The sequence below is a fragment of the Rhinoderma darwinii genome, chromosome 9, assembly GCF_050947455.1.
Source record: "Rhinoderma darwinii isolate aRhiDar2 chromosome 9, aRhiDar2.hap1, whole genome shotgun sequence".
Lineage (NCBI taxonomy): Eukaryota > Metazoa > Chordata > Amphibia > Anura > Rhinodermatidae > Rhinoderma > Rhinoderma darwinii.
The window spans coordinates 95,647,025-95,665,258 of record NC_134695.1 but is presented as its reverse complement, the minus strand read 5'-3'; the positions used below and the strand labels follow the sequence as shown (position 1 = coordinate 95,665,258).

The window sequence follows — 18,234 nt, the reverse complement described above, 5'->3', positions numbered from 1 at the left end:
ACAAATCAGGTTGGTTTGACAGCTTCTGTCCTTAGTAAAACCAAGCTGGCTGTCACTTATAATACAATTTTTTTGTCACATAATCCTGTATATAGTCCCTCAATAGTCCCTCGAACATTTTTCCCACAATTGATGTTAAGCTTACTGGTCTATAATTACCCGGGGAAGACCTAGAGCCCTTTTTAAAAATAGGCACCACATTTGCCCTGCGCCAGTCCCTTGGCACTATACCAGTCACTAGAGAATCTCTGAATATTATGAAGAGGGGGAGAGAAATAACTGAACTAAGCTCTTTAAGAACTCTAGGGTGTAACCCATCTGGTCCCAGGGCCTTGTGTACATTTATTTTATTTAACTTAGCTCGGACCATATCTACATTCATCCCATTCAGTATATTAATCAATGTATTAACAGCACTGGCACCGGCTACATCAGCTGCTCTTTCTTCTGTTGTATATTCAGAGCTAAAAAACCCATTTAGTAACTCTGCCTTCTCTTGATCCCCTGTGACCAACTCCCCATTACCACTATTTAGGGGCCCTACATGTTCAGACCTTGGCTTCTTTGCATTTACATACTTGAAGAATGTTTTGGGATTTGTTTTGCTTTCCTTGGCCACCTGCCTTTCATTTTGTATTTTTGCTAAATTTAATAATTTTTTGAAGATTTTATTAAGCTTTTTGTAATTTTGAAAGGCTACGGCTGTGCTCTCAGATTTGTCTTTTTGAAGTGCCCTTTTTTTGTCATATATTGCACTTTTTACAGACGGTGTAAGCCATGTGGGGTTTAATTTTAGTCATTTATACTTGTTACATATAGAAATAAATTTTGCATAATACAAAGTGGATTTTAAGATCGCCCATTTATCATTTGTGACTGGAGCCATCTGCTTCTGTCACTGAACACGGCATAACATCCGGTTCATGGAGGAAGCCAGAGAAGCTGATTGGTGCGGGGTCCGGGTGTCTAGCCCCCAGGATCATATACTGATGACCTATCCACAGGATAGGTGGGTTATCAGTATGAAAAAACGCCCGGTGCCTGGACAACCCCTTTTATGTAGTATCAAAATAATAAGGCCAGAACGCAATGTTGGTACCTGTCCTAGTTCCAGTCAATGGCCATAGGTGTTGTCCACCCAGCAATCTGTCACTCACCTCTACAATCTCTAGCCTTTATCCCACCACCTCCCTTAGGCTTCCTCACTACATCAACTGGCCACCGCCAGCTAATTAATTGGCAGGTCGGTGATCAAACCTGCTCTGCTCATACACTTTTTGCCTGACTTTCAGTGCATGCACCTGACACTGTTTCTGATATGGAGATATATTAATTACTTAAATTACCTGAACATCGCCGGGTAACGCTGCTTATCTCTTTATCGATTATATCAGCACAAATCATCATAGGATCTAATAATAAAAATAATAATAATAATAAGTGACCAATCAGCGTCATACACTTCTCTCCATTCATTTACACAGCACATAGTGATCTAGCTAGATCATGATGTGCAGTCACATACACACATATTAACGTTACTGAAGTGTCTTGAGAGTTAATAGACGTCGCGTCCAGCCAGGACGCGATGTGTATTCACAATCCCGACACTTTGGTAACGTTGTGTGGGACTCAATGACAGCAAGCGTGATCTCGTGAGATTACGCTTGCTGTGCTGTAAGTCCCACACAAACGTTACCAAAGTGTCGGGATTGTGAATACACATCGCGTCCTGGCTGGACGCGACGTCTATTAACTCTCAAGACACTTCAGTAACGTTAATATGTGTGTATGTGACTGCACATCATGATCTAGCTAGATCACTATGTGCTGTGTAAATGAATGGAGAGAAGTGTATGACGCTGATTGGTCACTTATTGGTCAGCGTCATACACTTCTCTCCACAACGCTCACTTGGTCAAAAAGTAAAAACACGCCCAGTTGGGCATTAAGAAGTCATTAGCATAAATCTAAAATAGGTCATAACTTCGTCAAAATTGATAGTTTTTCTAAATAAAAAACCACTGCTGTTATCTACATTACAGCGTCGATCACATTATCTAGGAGATAGGGCACTTATAATCTGGTGACAGAGCCTCTTTAACTTTCCTTGTAGTGGTGCTACAGGGAAATTGGACGCTTTCTGCCAGGTTTCCCCACAGATTACAGATTTTATTGATTATTGAGGTACTTATGATTTTTGGTTTCTGAAAACCTGCTTAGCACTGTATTCACCTGAAAAGTCATAGGAACTTTATTAAGATTTAAAATTCAAACACTTTATTTGATCTGCATTAAATATAAACCTGTGCTGCATTCATTAATTCTCCTTTCTCTGGAGATTTATGATAGGTAGGCAGAATTTGGCGGAAGCTTTAGAATAGAGGCGAAGCAGCCCACATATAGGAGATGACCGCAGGAGAGACCAATTTCGTCCCAATAGGAATTCTTGCCGAATTTGAATATCAAGAATTAGATTACTGATGCCCTAGCTGTCTAAGGGTCGTTATACATGGGCAATATGGGATGCGATAATTAGCGCCGATCAATGAGACAGCTCGTTGATCAGTGCTCGTGTGCTCCTTACTCAAGGAGCAATGCTTGGTTATGTATCGGGGGAAGGGGGCGATTGTTACTACGATCGCTCATCCCCATACATTTACATCATGTTGGCAGCACATCTCCCTGTTTACACAGGGAGATGTGCCACCGACAATGATAATATAATTGTTGCTCCGTTTATGAATGTTCATTTGCCCGATCAATGGCCGTTGTAGAGCCTTAGGCTGTGTTCACATCAGCGTTGGACTTCCGTTCATCGGTTCGGTTCGACCTTTCCGTCCGATGAACGTAAAGCCAAAGGGAAACCATAGCCTCCGTTTGCATTAGCATTGATTTCAATTGTAATTTCCGTTGCAAATGGTTTCGGTTTGTTTCCGTTCCGTAAGGTTTCCGTTTTTTTTGCGGAATACACTTAAAACCTAAAAATACACATGCGACTGCAGTTAACCCAAATATTTCACTCATCTGTGAGTGGCGCATGGGGGAAGTGGGGCATTAGGGTAAATTGAAGTTACATAAGAATTTTCAGGTTTTAATTGAAAACATTTTATGTACTTTGCGGGCTCGTAAAAATATTGCGTCTTATTTATTACCCAATGTCAAAGTAATTGGTCATGGGGATCCTAGTTATGTCATTTGTAATGGAATTCAAGTGACAAAATTAGATGTAAATGAGCGACTATTGGGTGACTTTACAATTGCGCCATAGCTGTGTGACAAATGCATCCATAGTAATGTACTGAGTGGCACATTTGGCATGCCGAGCTATGAATCTCTGTCATGTCTTACCTTACCTAGATTATTTTCTTTACGAACTGAAGTTGGATGCTTAGATGTGTTTATTCTGTAAAAAATAAATAAATAAATAAATACTATGAAGACTGGTAAATGCAAAGTTTTAACCATGGGAGGTTTTAATAATAATAATGATGATCATATAATAAATAAATTAAAGGGATTTTCCACTTTCAGTAAATCAATTTTATTTTTTGTATAATTAAAAGTTATACAATTCTGTAATATACTTTCTGTATTAATTCCTCCCGATTTTCGAGATCTCTGCTTGTTGTTATTGAGTAGCAAAATTCATTGTTTACTTCCAGTGGATAAATCTCTGTCCATGGTCATGTGACGGACACACAGGCGCTGGGATCGTTAGGGTCAGTTCACACTGAGAATTCTGCCTGGAAAAATCAGCTCAGTTTTTGTTTTGTTTTTTAAGTGGTTTGTACCACACGCGGTTTTTGGGGCGTTTTCTTACCTCTTTCTTCAACAGGCAAAGGAAAAAACCGCAAGCAATTTTTACTAAAAAACCGTGTCAAAAACCGCTGCGGCCCTTTGTGTCTCCCATTAATTTTAATGGGGTTTTTGAGGTGGAAATGTTTTTTCCACTCGCGTGGAGCCTCCGCCTCCCATTAAATTTAATGGGAGGCAATTTCAGAAGTTTTTTGGTGCGGTTTAAGCATGAAATACAGCGCCAAAGAACCCAGTGTGAACTAGGTCATTTGACGGACAAACGGGTGCTGGGATCCTTACATGGTCATGTGATGGACACACAGGTGCTGGGATCATAATATGGTCATGTGATGGACACACAGGTGCTGGGATCATAACATGGTCATGTGATGGACACACAGGTGCTGGGATCATTACAAGGTCAAATGATGGACGCACAGATGCTGGGATCGTTACATGGTCATGTGATGGACACACAGGTGCTGGGATTGTTACATGGTCATGTGATGGACACACAGGTGCTGGGATCGTAACATGGTCATGTGATGGACACACTGGTGCTGTGATCATTACATGGTCATGAGATGGACACACAGGTGCTGGGATCATTACATGGTCATGAGATGGACACACAGGTGCTGGGATTGTTACATGGTCATGTGATGGACACACAGGTGCTGGGATCGTAACATGGTCATGTGATGGACACACTGGTGCTGTGATCGTTACATGGTCATGAGATGGACACACAGGTGCTGGGATTGTTACATGGTCATGTGATGGGCACACAGGTACTGGGATCGTTACATGGTCATGTGATGGACACACAGGTGCTCGGATAGTTACATGGTCATGTGATGGACACACAGGTGCTGGGCTTTTTACATGGTCATGTGATGGACACACAGGCGCTGGAATCGTTAAAAGTTACAGCTCTGATACCCATACTGTAATTGTAACGATCCCAGCACCTGTGTGTCCATCACATGACCATGGACAGAATTTTATCCACTGGAAGTAAAGAATGAAATGTTCCTGCTGAATAAAAACAAGCAGAGATTGTGAAAACAGTGAGGAATTAATACAGAAAGTCTATTGGAAATTTTATAACCTATTAAAGGCCATGTACAACTTTGAAATCGTTTTCTTTATTTTATTAATAATACTAATAATAATGTCTATCAGTCTGTTTGGTGAGACTTTGTAAATACTTTTTATTAAAAATTATTTTTACTTTTTGAGATACAGCTGCTTTGTATACTGTATACGGTGCAGATGTATCGTGCGATGAGACCTGAATCCGTCAGTTCAGCGGCATGTCTCTGACACGCAGGATCCACCTGTCATCGATCACAGTTCGAATCTATTTCAAAGGTGTACGCAGCCTTTAATTATACAAAAAATAACATGAATTTGCTGAAAGTGTACAAACCCTGAATGTGGGGTCATAGGGCAATACTAAACTATTATTTATAACCATCGTTTCCTGGATTTAAAAGATATGTATGACATTAAATTATATGGTTGGTCTCGTAATAGCAGACACAGCGCCACTCCAGTCCAAGCGCTGTGTCTGGTATTACAGCTCATGTCCCTTCACTTGAAAAGGATTGAGCTGCAATACCAAACACAGCCCACGGTCAGGAGTAGCGTTGTTTATCGAAGAAAGCAGCAATGTTTTCCTTATCCCGTACTACCCCTTTAATAGATTTTTAAGATGGTCATATACATTAGATAGCTGTGGCTATCCACTCGGACTCCACCATTGACATACACACATTTGCATGTGCATCTATGGCTAAAACCCAGTCATAGTACTAATAATGGTAGATGAGTGACATCATGAATAGATGGTGTTATAAATTATTTGGAGGTCCATGTCAAGAATGGTGTATACTGAAAATGGGACCGAAAGCAGTAAAGTAAATTGGAGATGTGACTCTTGAAGTTTTACCAATAGCCTTTTGATACAAGCAGAGTCCAAAGTGCAACATACTGTACCTTAAATCTCTGACAGCACACGCTTGAGGACTAGACTGCTCAGCTGCCCCTGACAGCTCCCTGTGTGGCGGGGGGAGATCGTTATGTAAGTTCTCCATCACATGATTTCCCAGTGTTTGAGTGACTGCATCCCTGGAAGTAATGTTATTTCTGGAAGAATCTGGCCTGCCGCTCGGATCTCTGCTTTGCAAATCTGCACAAGTCTCTTGAGCTACACAGCCGTCACTGCAAGTTTTACTGAGCTGACGTGATGTTGCAGCGGATTTCTGCAGTTTAGTTGTCTCTGAAATGATCTGCCGTCTTACTTTATCCTAGATAAAATAAACTTCATGTAACTTGTGGAAAACAAGCGGAATATAATACACAGTACAATAAAACTGTTCTAAACAATGCCGACATCAGCACCTGGCCAAAGCTTGTCATATGTCAGGACCCACTGGCCCACCTGGGCATTCTACTGACCCGAAGATGAAACACAAATGAACTTGCTGTGAAGTATAGATCACCATGTTTTGATAATGGTTGAGTGGATAGACTTTTGGCAAGGGTGGCACTGTACGGGGAGTAGCTGACAGCAGAGGATGCAAGTCGGCAGGTGGAGGTGAGTGGGTGGGATACATCTGGAGTATTCAAATATAACTGTTCCCCAATATAATGTTATGTTTTGGAATCTTTTCTTTAAGGAGTAACTCTTTTTTCAGCAAACTTTTGACATGCCATAAGTTTTGATTGGTGGGGTCCAGCTGCTGAGACCCCCACTGATCACTAAAACAAACAGGCAGAAGCGCTCACCTAAATGCTTTGCCTCTTTGGCCGATATGGCCAGTCCATAGATAGTATATGAGCGCGTCTTCAGCCTGATGATGAACTCATGGACATTCTATGTGAGCCCATCTTCAGGCACAGTAGGATTTCTGATCGCGGACGAAAAGGCAAAGCATTTGGGTGAGCCATTCTGCCCGTTTGTTTTAGCGATCAGTGAAGGTCTCGGCGCACAGACCCCCACTGATCAAAACTTCTGACATGTCGCTATGAAAAGTTTGCTGAACTGACAGTTAGGGTCCTATTATATGAGACAGCTTGTTGATCTGCGCTCGTTTGCACCTTTTTTACAAGGAGCTAGTATGGAGATGAGTGATTGTTACTACAATCGTTCATCCCCTCATTTCCATCATGTCCGCAGAATATCTCCCTGTTTACACATTGCTGCTGACAACAATAATATTTTTTGCTGCATAAACCAGCAGATCAGCCGATGAACGAGCTTTTGCCTGTTCATCGGCTAATCATTGTCCTGTTTGCCAAATCATTGGCCCGTGTAAAAGGGCCTTTACGCTTTAACATTGAGTACATCAGTAGGGATTTAAAGAATTTTCAAAATTGCAATGACTGAAGCTTCATGCACACGACCGTGTCCGTAATTTTGACCCGTAATTACGGGCACGGACGGACAGCCGTCCGTATTTACGGGCCGTGTTCCCATTACAAAGTATAGGAGCACGGTACGTAAAATGAAAGAATAGGACATGTCCTATTTTTTTCGGCAGGTTTCTACTGCACGGACACCCTCCCATAAACATATGGGAAGGTGTCCGTCGGCCATAGAAATGAATGGGACCGTAATTACAGACTGTAATTAAGGACAATAATTACGGTCAGTAATTACAGATGATTTTACGATCGTGTGCATGGGGCCTGACCTGAAGACATATCATCAAACACAGGTTGTACCCTTATGGCCCCATATAATGCATATAATAGTTAACTAATGAGGTTGTGTCCTATTTTTACAGATGCTTTCTACGGCCCGGACACCTTCCTGTAAATATACGGGAAGGTGTTTTGTGGGCAATTGAAATGAATGGGTCCGTATTTTGATCCGCAATTACGGTCCGTAATTGTGGATCAAAATTACGGCAGTGTGCATGGGGCCTTATAATTGTACTTCTAAAATGCTAACATACCAGTGATGTTCTGTCCCTTGATAGGCCAACTCCTTCATGGAAGCACTGTGTTGCAGCGGGTGAATTATCTTGCAATATATTTTGATTTTGATGCAGTAACTCTCCTTGGACTCCAGCTGGTATGTGATGGTCATCTCTGTACTTTGGGTGGTTTAAAAAACTTGGAAACTGGGGAAAAGATGCAACTGCTTTCCCACTACTAGAAGCAACATTCTCCCTTCTATCATTCCCCTCAATATTGTCCATATTCTGCAAAATAGAATAAAATAATAACCTAGGACACAACCTATTTTTTTGTTTTACGGACCGTGCTTACTTATAATAACACAAGCAGAGAATGTAAGGGTCAATAATAATAAAAATAATTATTTGGCTGCAGCTAAGCTCACTGTCTCCCTACCAAGACATGCTCACAGGGGTCCAGGAAGCAGAGATCTTGGCTGCTGTATGCAGGGTCCTTACACTAAAGAACTGATTTGAATAACAGACTTGTAATATTGTATTTCCCCTGTAGTGGGCGCTGCAGCGCACATATAAAACTGTCCGCTGATAGATGGGCCGGCTTCAAACTGAAATGGAGCTGTCATTTTGAAACAGCCCGTTAAAGCAGCCCCCCCTGTGTGAGTACCCTACATACTATGTTTTTCAGGACCCCTTTGAGTATGACTTCGGAGAAGAAAGAGGGAAATCTGAATTTGCTTTGTTATCAGTGGTAAAACAGAGCATCTTATTTTTATTCTAGTTATCCATACCTCATCATACTGTTGCTGTAGATTTTGTATTTTGTGAAATATTTCTTCAGCCTTTCCCCAGTATTCATCCAAACATTTGTCTCTTTGGTTGCTGTGACTTGCCGGAGAGCCGAGATTTACACTTGGAATGTGTTTATTTAAATTGAGAGACAATGTTTCAGCTGTGTACGGGGTAAAAGGGATCAAGTGAAAATATAAAGGTAACAAAAAATAAGAGAGCAGTGATAATAGCAAAAACACCTTACCCATATTGTAATACTGAACAGTACTGGAGGACATTTTACACCAGTTTGGGACAATTTAATAAGAGTATCTTAAAGGGTAACTAAACTTTCAATAAACTTTTGACATGTCAGATGTCTTGATTAGTGGGGTTCTGAGCACTAAGAGCCCCACCGATCGCTAAAACTAAGCAGCAGAAGCTCTCTGGTGAGCACTGTGCCGTTTAGTTTCTGATTGGCTTTTCTGGGGAAGCCGAGCAATAGTGTACAGACTCATACACTTTATATACACCACTTGCTCAGATTTCCAAGAAAAGCCGATCAGAAACTAAGCGGCTGAGCGCTCACCCAAGAGCATCTGCTGCTTCGTTTTAGCGATCGGTGGGGGTCTTTGTGCTCGGATCCTCAATCATCAAAACTTCTGACATGTCAGTATGACATATCAAGCTTTTTTGAAAGTTTAGTTACCCTTTAAAGATCTTCTGATCTATACCCAATCAAACTAATGAGTGTAATTGCATTAACTAAACTGTCCCCAAAAGGGCAGATCAGGGGCCTCATTGACAGCATGTTCCACGATTCCCAAACTTATTAACCCATACCTAAGCAAGAGGACATAAAGAGGTAAGAAGCTATGCTCTTGATTGATGTAAGGTGGTTTTAAACGGGCAGATCACCAATACCAGTATGTAGATCTGTGCTAGTTTGTTCTATTTAAAAACGGAGCAATGATCGTTGTATTGGGACAAATGATCGTTAATACGATAATTTCTCTATACATTTTGCATCCTGTCTGCAGTATATTGCGTTTACATGGGGTGATGTGCTTCCGACAACAGATTATTTTTCAGGCCGCATAAAAGATTCGATCTGCTGAGAAGCGAATGTTTGCTCGGTTGTCATCTGAATGCTGCCCTATTTAGACAGGGCAATAATCAGGAACGTTCATTCATATGCAGCTCTCATTCACCTGAGTGTTGGTCCTTGTAAAAGAGCCTTAAGGCTGGGTTCACACACCCTATTTACGGACGTAATTCGGGCGTTTTAGCCCCGAATTACGTCCGAAAATACGGCTCCAAAGCGGCAGCAAACATATGCCCATTCATTTGAATGGGTCTTACGATGTTCTGTGCCGATGGTCATTTTTTTTACGCACCACTGTCAAAAGGCGGCGCGTAAAAAAGACGCCCGCGTCAAAGAAGTGCCTGTCACTTCTTGAGACGTAATTGGAGCCATTTTCCATGGACTCCATGGAAAAACAGCTCTAATTACGTCCGTAATGGACGCAGCGAAAGACGCCTGCACATGCCATCACGGCGCTGTTTTCTCCTGAAAACAGCACCGTAATTTCAGCCATAACGGACGCTGCCGTGTGAACATACCCTAAGAGTGCATGAGGTGTTTTTTTATAGTCTGACTAGGCCTACCAGAGAATTCACCTGTGGGCCTAGGCTATGGTATAATGGGGGCCACGGAGTTCAGCAGAAAACAACCCCATCTGAAGTGGATTTGGCAAACTGTTTGCTGATAGTTTTACAATTTTTTGGGGGTTAATTCACAAACATGTTGGTTCCATCTATGTGCTCAATGATAACAGTAGAGGTTATTAAAAATGGACATGCACATGTTCTATGCAGCTGTAGCGTTACCCTAGTCAACAAAGCTCTGAACCCCTCGAACTGGTACTTTTTGGGGTTGTTTATTGGGTGCCATTGAACATCTGAGATTTGACACGTTCCCGCATTTAAAGTTGACAGATTTCCTGGTGCCAAATTCCTTTTAATATCGATCCAGTATTGTTGAACTTCCACTACATTTAGTGTATGCAATTCTCTTTAACGTATGTGCTAACAGCTTCTGTCTGGATATAACGTACAGCCCTTTTACATGGGTTGATGTTCACCCTCTCGATCGTTCGTACTAACCCCCTCTTGATCAAAATAAAAGAAAACAAGCACCGATCGACATAGAAGCATGGATCGTTATCGTCGATCGGAACTCGTATATCTGTTAGTGTAAAAATACCAGGACTTTCTTAGACCGGAATAATAATTCTTAGTAGAAAATCTTTATCCACTTCTTCCCTGTCAGAGCCAATACTGACATGCGTGGCGGAGGTGGGTGGTAGATATACAGCACCACATCCCAACCGCTGCTGTGTGACGCCAGCTTAAAATTACAATTATTTTTTGAAATCTATAAAATCTTACTAATACATCTGCAGTTCTGAAGGACGAATGTCGCTGCTTTGTGCAATTCGTCATCCTGTGACTCAGCCAGAACCTGAATCATGAGTGGAAGTCCATTGCTTTTCAGTAGTTCATATTGATTTGCCTCTGAGGAATGAGACACTTGTTAAATACAGATCACATAACTGTTCTGAGCTCGTATTTGATCCTTGCTCCACTGCTGGGTAAATGTTATGGTGCCTGAGCCGCTAACGTGAATGTTTTCAGTAAACAGCGCAGCATGCCGGTCAATAAAATATGAATGCAGAGGGAACTGGATCAAACCATAGCTATGTCCCGCTGACTTCTCACAATACCCACTGATGTGATTTGTAAAGACTCTGTGGCATTAACTAGTGGTAAATACATAATGCGTATGAAATAGCGTTGAGCATGTTACATGTTGCCTTTATGTAAATGACTGATATGACTGATATGGGTAATGACACTTTAATGGCGTTCTATTGGAAACTATTAACAGCTGACGAAACTTTACTGCAGAACTCATACCGCAGTCTTCGGTAAGGTGGCCTATAGTAAGTACAATGCTGAACTTGTCTTCTACTTCCAGAGCTCCGCAGGACAGCAGGATCATCAGATTTGATATAATGTTGTGCTTTGACACTTGATGGACAGATTTAGCTGGAAAACAAGTGCATTATAGTTCAAATGTTACTATAGGAGCTCTAATAATATATTGTATCTCTATTACGTTAGATTGGAGGCCTAATTATGAAGCACACGGGTACCAATTGAAAATCTGTAACAGGGCCCCCCACCTACAATGTGCCATTTATAACACTGGCGTCTTCTTAATTGTCAGAGGGCACAAGAGCCCAGGTGTGACTGATACCCCTGCACCCCCTGTAGCTACACCCCTGCCTCATGTGAGAAAAAATGTGCTATTCCTTAGATTAATTTCCAAGTAATGTTAGTTGGTACAGAATTTTTTGCAGGGTCTGCAAATAAGCAAAGCCAAAGCAAATGAAAAAATGCGACATAAATGTAACGTGTTAACCCAGCTCAAGCGTACCAAGATGGGTACAAAAGGCCTTGACATTTATTGCCCAGAGGACCGAGCAGTCTCAGTACACTTAATCTGCACCAGCAAAGTAATTTGACTATTAGGGTATGTTCACACGGCCTATTTTCAGACGTAATTCGGGCGTTTTACACCTCGAATTACGCCTGAAAAAAACGCCCCTAATATGCCTACAAACATCTGCCCATTGCCTGCAATGGGTTTTACGATGTTCTGTTCCCACGAGCCTTTATTTTACGCGACACTGTCAAAAGAAGTGCAGGACACTTCTTGGGCCGTTTTTGGAGCCGTTTTTCATAGACTCTATTGAAAACAGCTCCAAAAACGGCCGTAAAAAACGCAGCGAAAAACGCGAGTAGCTCAAAAAACGTCTGAAAATCAGGAGCTGTTTTCCCTTGAAAACAGCTCCATATTTTCAGACGTTTTTTGTTAAGCTTGTGAACATACCCTTATCGTGGTATTTTATGTGCTGTTTATTCATTGGGGTATCCTTTTGCTGTGGTGGGCATGTTGGATTGGCTTTTGACTCAGGGTACTGTTAGGCTATATGGTTTTCCCGTAATAAGTTGCATATGCACTTTAATATTCTGAACTTTTGTATTAAATCTGGGATCCATGTATGTTATATTTCTTTTGCTCTTTCACTTTAAGTCCTTTTTAGGAATTATATTTTGTTTTGTTGCTATTATTTGACTATGCAATTTCTGTTTTCTTACAAATATTATTACTCTTTGGTGTCTATTTCTGTGCACAATTTTTGTACAAAACCTTAATAAATAAACAAATACATACATATATATATATATATACACATTACTTATTTATTTTTATCCCATGAAATGTTGTGACCCATCTTCTCCCCAGCATCATGTTGTTTGTGTAAATCCATTATCTTTTTAAATAATGATCATGTTGTTTTATAAAATAGTGTACTAATAAAGATGAAATATTATTTATACATTTTGGTGGTACTGCTATTTTTTTTTTTATAGGTCATAATGTTTGTTACAGTGCAGTAGATCGGCTGAATAGGGATTAGTGGTAAATATCGGTGTCTATTTATATTACTAAATGGTTTTAGAGAACTAATGTGAGATGGCAAAACACCCATAGTGCAGTGGACCTACCATAGAAATAATAATTAGACCACTGTACGCAGAGTTTAAAAGCTCGTCCACACTGGGTGACCGTCTGTTTGTTTGCCACATAAAGGTTTCAATGACATATCATTCTAGGAATATTTCCACTGCTGTTCTTTTTTTGTTTTTTACAAATGTGCGATTTTGGTTACTTACAGTTTTCTGCAATACAGGAATCCAAAGTCTTTGTAACCACTATAGCAAGTCTGAAATCCAAACTTTTTACTTGTAAACCATTCACCAGATGGGATAAGACGTCAGACAATATATCCAGCCCTCCAATAGAAGTAAAGTAGTCCTGGGCAAATCCTAAAGGAAGAAAATTTTGAATGGAAAATATCTATAAAAGCCATAACATCACCCTGCAAACATTTAGGAGATATGATATATATATATATATATATATATATATATGTGTGTATGTATATATATATATATGTATGTGTATATGTATATATATATGTGTGTGTATATATATATGTGTGTGTGTGTGTGTGTGTGTGTGTGTGTGTTTATATATATATATATATGTGTGTGTGTGTGTGTGTGTGTGTGTGTGTGTGTGTGTATATATATATGTGTGTGTATATATATGTATATATGTATATATATATATATATGTGTATATATATTTATGTGTGTGTGTGTATATATATGTATACATGCATGCATATAGTCAAAGGTGACAGTAACAAGGCTGCCAAGGACTTACTACTATTGGCAACAGTGAGTCCAATCAGGGAACAGATAGGTCGGGCGATCTCATGTTGGAGAAACTCCTGAAGCCATTCAATTGCCTGTGGAAATGCTGAACTGCAAAGTTTCTGGTTTTCTTCTAAAAGAGAAACAGAAAATTAATAAGTCATAGATTGAAATGCAAAAATGGTACCAATCACCGCCATCGCCCTTCACGGGTGAATAAACCTTATTCATTCACCTGTCAGGAAGAGAACAGTGAATATAAAGAGCTCTTACTATTCTGCGGGTTATTGACACAGGCACACAGAGCGCTGCAGACAGACGACCAAAGCTGATATTGGGGATTTGTGTTTCCACTGGCCAGAACCATGTGGCATGTCAACATTTTGCTGCAAAGTATTAAAGGAAAAAAAAAAGAGAATATATTTCTGTGCCGGTATAAGATTTTGAAATAAAAAAAAAAAAAATGGATTTACACAATTTACCTAAATAAAGGGAGAAGTATATCAATACATCCTGTATCTTTAGCAAGGCTCTGACCAGTCTCTGAAAAAATGGTTATATCAGAAATAATCAGGATTATGTATCAGAATGACTCAATTAAATCAAACTAACTAGTAATAATGTGTGAAGGAGCGTTTACTGATCTCTAAAATAGGGACTCACTGTTATTTGAAACTAAGACAATGAAGATGAAAACGCACATCCGTTTCAGGTTTATAGATGATCGCTCATCCGATAACACTGCGTGGACATCTTCAAAGACCGCCGATGTGCACAAAGTTTGCTGACAATAGACTTAAATGGAAATCAAGAAAGTGTAAAGGAAAATATCTTGAAATATTTTACTAGTTACTAGTCAGGAGGTTAGAGGAGTAGTACAATATTACCATTGCTTTCTGCTAGAACTGCTAGTGTATACAAGGAAGCTTCTTTTAATATGGAGTGTGTGCTGGATTTTGATAGGTTGTTGAGAAATATTAAGCCACCAATTTCTCTGAAGTAGTCACATGCATCACCTGTAAAACAAACATACAAAAAAATAACATTTATGCCACCCATATAATTACCTATCGCCATATAATACAGATAAAATCGTGCTCCTTTCAAGGAACACTAGCAATAGGGTACACTACTAGATATAGAAAAACAAGGGCTGGTTATAAGGTTTGTGTGGTTTGCACAACCCTTTTATAAACTGTGTGTCCCACTGCTGAAACGCTCTGATTTTAATGGTGGACCACTGGGTAAATGCATGTTTTCTCTGCAGCGCCTCTACAGGAAAATTAAAGCATTGCAGAATGCCCACTAAAACCAATAGGAGTCAACTGTTTTTAATGGAGGTCAGCATTTCTCCAGAACAGTTGCTCGATTTGACTCTTAGCAATAGCTAAAAGTGAGGACACGCCATCCGAGGGCTATATCAGCTTTTTACGCCGTATGAAATGGGGTTGTATAAAACATAGAAGCACTTTAGCGCAATATTACGAAACGCCTGAAGCCGACCATACACGTGAGATAAAAGTTGGCTGAACTCATCACCTTTTCCCCCAATGAAATAAACATGCACGCTAGGCCGAGTGTGCATGTTTATGGTGGAGTCGGTGGGCGGCGATCTCCTTTGACGGCCAGCTTTAGTTTATACTCCAAAGTTTACCCAAAAGTGGAAAATCACCTCAAGTAGAACCTTTCAATCCTTTATCTTATTAGTAATCCCAGTACAATATCACTGTTTTATCCTTCTTACAGTGCAAATATCTTCACACTTTTGCATTAGTCACTGGTGGTCATCAAAGTTTTTATTTACCCCAAATTTAATAAGCAACGCTGTGTGCTTCTCATCTGGAGTTTCATTAATAATAAAACTGTTAACGTACAGTATATATATTCCTTAGGCCTTATTCACACGAACGTGTCCATTTTGCGCGCGTAAAAAACGCAGCGTTTTCCTGCGTTGCAGTTCCGTGTGACATCAGTGTATGGTGCGTGTCTGCGTTTTTTACGTGTGTATGTCATCAGTATGTCACGCGTTTCACGTCAGCAAAATAAACTGAAGGAGGTGGTTTTCTTTTTCAAAATCATTCCTTTACCAACTGTTGCGTGAATCACGGACAGCATACGGATGTGACTTCAATGGGTGCGTGATGCGTAAAAAACGCTCAAGTACAGGACATGCAGTGAGTTTCACGCAGTGGACACACGCTGCATGAAAAACACGGAATGTCTGAATGGCCCCATTGACTTGCATAGGTCCGTGTGACGTGCGTGATTTTCACTCGCGTAACACGGACGTGAAATACGCTCATGTGAACTAGGCCTTACTGTTATCTTGGCAAATAGCACGAACAGCCACTAAGGTCTCCTTCTGAGAGTCAGGATTATCCATTTGAAACTTCAGACATTCTAGTAACAGGTTAAGATCCGTCTTCATTTCTGCTGAAAATAGAAATATTGGTAGTCGTTTATCATAACTGGTTCTCATATGAGTAGGAATATAAAAAAAAAAAATAAATCTTAACACAAAAAAAAATAATTGCTAGGCTTCCAAATTCATTTATAAATATGGTGAATATTATGGGCGGTAATATTTTCACTTTATGGAGTATAATATCCGTTATTTCACAGTGTCAGTAACACTCGTCTTACCACGTGAGGTTACTTTCTTTTTATGCTGTGAAGTTTCTGTAGTATCCATGTTTATCAGGATTCTGGAGTAATACGGCGCAGATACAAGGAGATGTTAGAAGTACATTATAATAATGTAATCCTATAGTAGTAAGATGTAGAAACTTGCTGTTATGTCTATAGTTATTTTCATATGAGGAGCTGTAAACATATTCTAAATATAATTCTTATTACAATATTATTGTGGTGATCTGAAAATTATTCTAAAGGTCTCAGGCCAGGAAAACTCATGCTCTGGAAACACAATGGTATACAGGAGTGTGAGGCTGGTAGGAGAGGGAGGCTGGTATATGGGAGAGAGAGACTGGTATACAGGGGTATGAGGCTAGTATACAGGAGTGAGACTGGTATACAGGGGTGTGAGGCTAGTATACAGGAGTGTGAGGCTAGTATACAGGAGTGAGACTGGTATACAGGGGTGTGAGGCTACTATACAGGAGTGAGACTGGTATACAGGGGTGTGAGGCTAGTATACAGGAGTGAGACTGGTATACAGGGGTGTGAGGCTAGTATACAGGAGTGAGACTGGTATACAGGGGTGTGAGGCTGGTAGGAGAGGGAGACTGGTATACAGGAGTGTGAGGCTGGTATATGGGAGAGGGAGACTGGTATACAGGGGTATGAGGCTAGTATACAGGAGTGAGACTGGTATACAGGAGTGTGAGGCTGGCATATGGGAGAGGGAGACTGGTATACAGGGGTATGATGCTAGTATACAGGAGTGAGACTGGTATACAGGGGTGTGAGGCTAGTATACAGGAGTGAGACTGGTATACAGGAGTGTGAGGCTGGTATACAGGAGTGTGAGGCAGGTATATGGGAGAGGGAGACTGGTATACAGGGGTATGAGGCTAGTATACAGGAGTGAGACTGGTATACAGGGGTGTGAGGCTGGTAGGAGAGGGAGACTGGTATACAGGAATGTGAGGCTGGTATATGGGAGAGGGAGACTGGTGTACAGGGGTATGAGGCTAGTATACAGGAGTGAGACTGGTGTACAGGGGTATGAGGCTAGTATACAGGAGTGTGAGGCTGGTATATGGGAGAGGGAGACTGGTATACAGGGGTATGAGGCTAGTATACAGGAGTGAGACTGGTGTACAGGGGTATGAGGCTAGTATACAGGAGTGACACTGGTGTACAGGGGTATGAGGCTAGTATACAGGAGTGAGACTGGTATACAGGAGTGTGAGGCTGGTATATGGGAGAGGGAGACTGGTATACAGGGGTATGAGGCTAGTATACAGGAGTGAGACTGGTATACAGGGGTGTAAGGCTAGTATACAGGAGTGAGACTGGTATACAGGAGTGTGAGGCTAGTATACAGGAGTGAGACTGGTATACAGGGGTGTGAGGCTACTATACAGGAGTGAGACTGGTATACAGGGGTGTGAGGCTAGTATATGGGAGAGGGAGACTGGTATACAGGGGTATGAGGCTAGTATACAGGAGTGAGACTGGTATACAGGGGTGTGAGGCTAGTATACAGGAGTGAGACTGGTATACAGGGGTATGAGGCTAGTATACAGGAGTGAGACTGGTATACAGGGGTGTGAGGCTAGTATACAGGAGTGAGACTGGTATACAGGGGTGTGAGGCTAGTATACAGGAGTGTGAGGCTAGTATACAGGAGTGAGACTGGTATACAGGGGTGTGAGGCTACTATGCAGGAGTGAGACTGGTATACAGGGGTGTGAGGCTAGTA

At 40.9% G+C, this 18,234-nt stretch overlaps 1 protein-coding gene across 8 annotated transcripts in view; it reads right to left on the bottom strand.

The window, feature by feature from the left end:
• The window catches only part of TERB1 (telomere repeat binding bouquet formation protein 1), a 34,731-nt gene extending 17,856 nt beyond the window's left edge, over positions 1–16,875 (bottom strand). Inside the window, exons 1-15 of one of the 8 annotated variants that reach the window (XM_075838628.1) lie at positions 16,491–16,875; positions 16,167–16,280; positions 14,735–14,863; positions 14,511–14,642; positions 14,330–14,390; positions 14,121–14,233; positions 13,858–13,980; positions 13,302–13,454; positions 11,475–11,606; positions 10,947–11,072; positions 8,516–8,676; positions 7,764–8,012; positions 5,800–6,110; positions 3,357–3,406; positions 1,347–1,412 (exon numbers count right to left, since the gene is read on the bottom strand). In XM_075838628.1, coding sequence (XP_075694743.1) covers positions 1,347–1,412; positions 3,357–3,406; positions 5,800–6,110; positions 7,764–8,012; positions 8,516–8,676; positions 10,947–11,072; positions 11,475–11,606; positions 13,302–13,454; positions 13,858–13,980; positions 14,121–14,233; positions 14,330–14,390; positions 14,511–14,642; positions 14,735–14,863; positions 16,167–16,280; positions 16,491–16,539 — 1,969 coding nt within the window. In that variant the 5' untranslated portion in view covers positions 16,540–16,875. The remainder of the gene's footprint in view (positions 1–1,346; positions 1,413–3,356; positions 3,407–5,799; positions 6,111–7,763; positions 8,013–8,515; positions 8,677–10,946; positions 11,073–11,474; positions 11,607–13,301; positions 13,455–13,857; positions 13,981–14,120; positions 14,234–14,329; positions 14,391–14,510; positions 14,643–14,734; positions 14,864–16,166; positions 16,281–16,490) is intronic. The other 7 variants (XM_075838627.1, XM_075838624.1, XM_075838623.1 and 4 more) reach the window with 7 other exon arrangements.
• Positions 16,876–18,234: the final 1,359 nt, after the last annotated feature.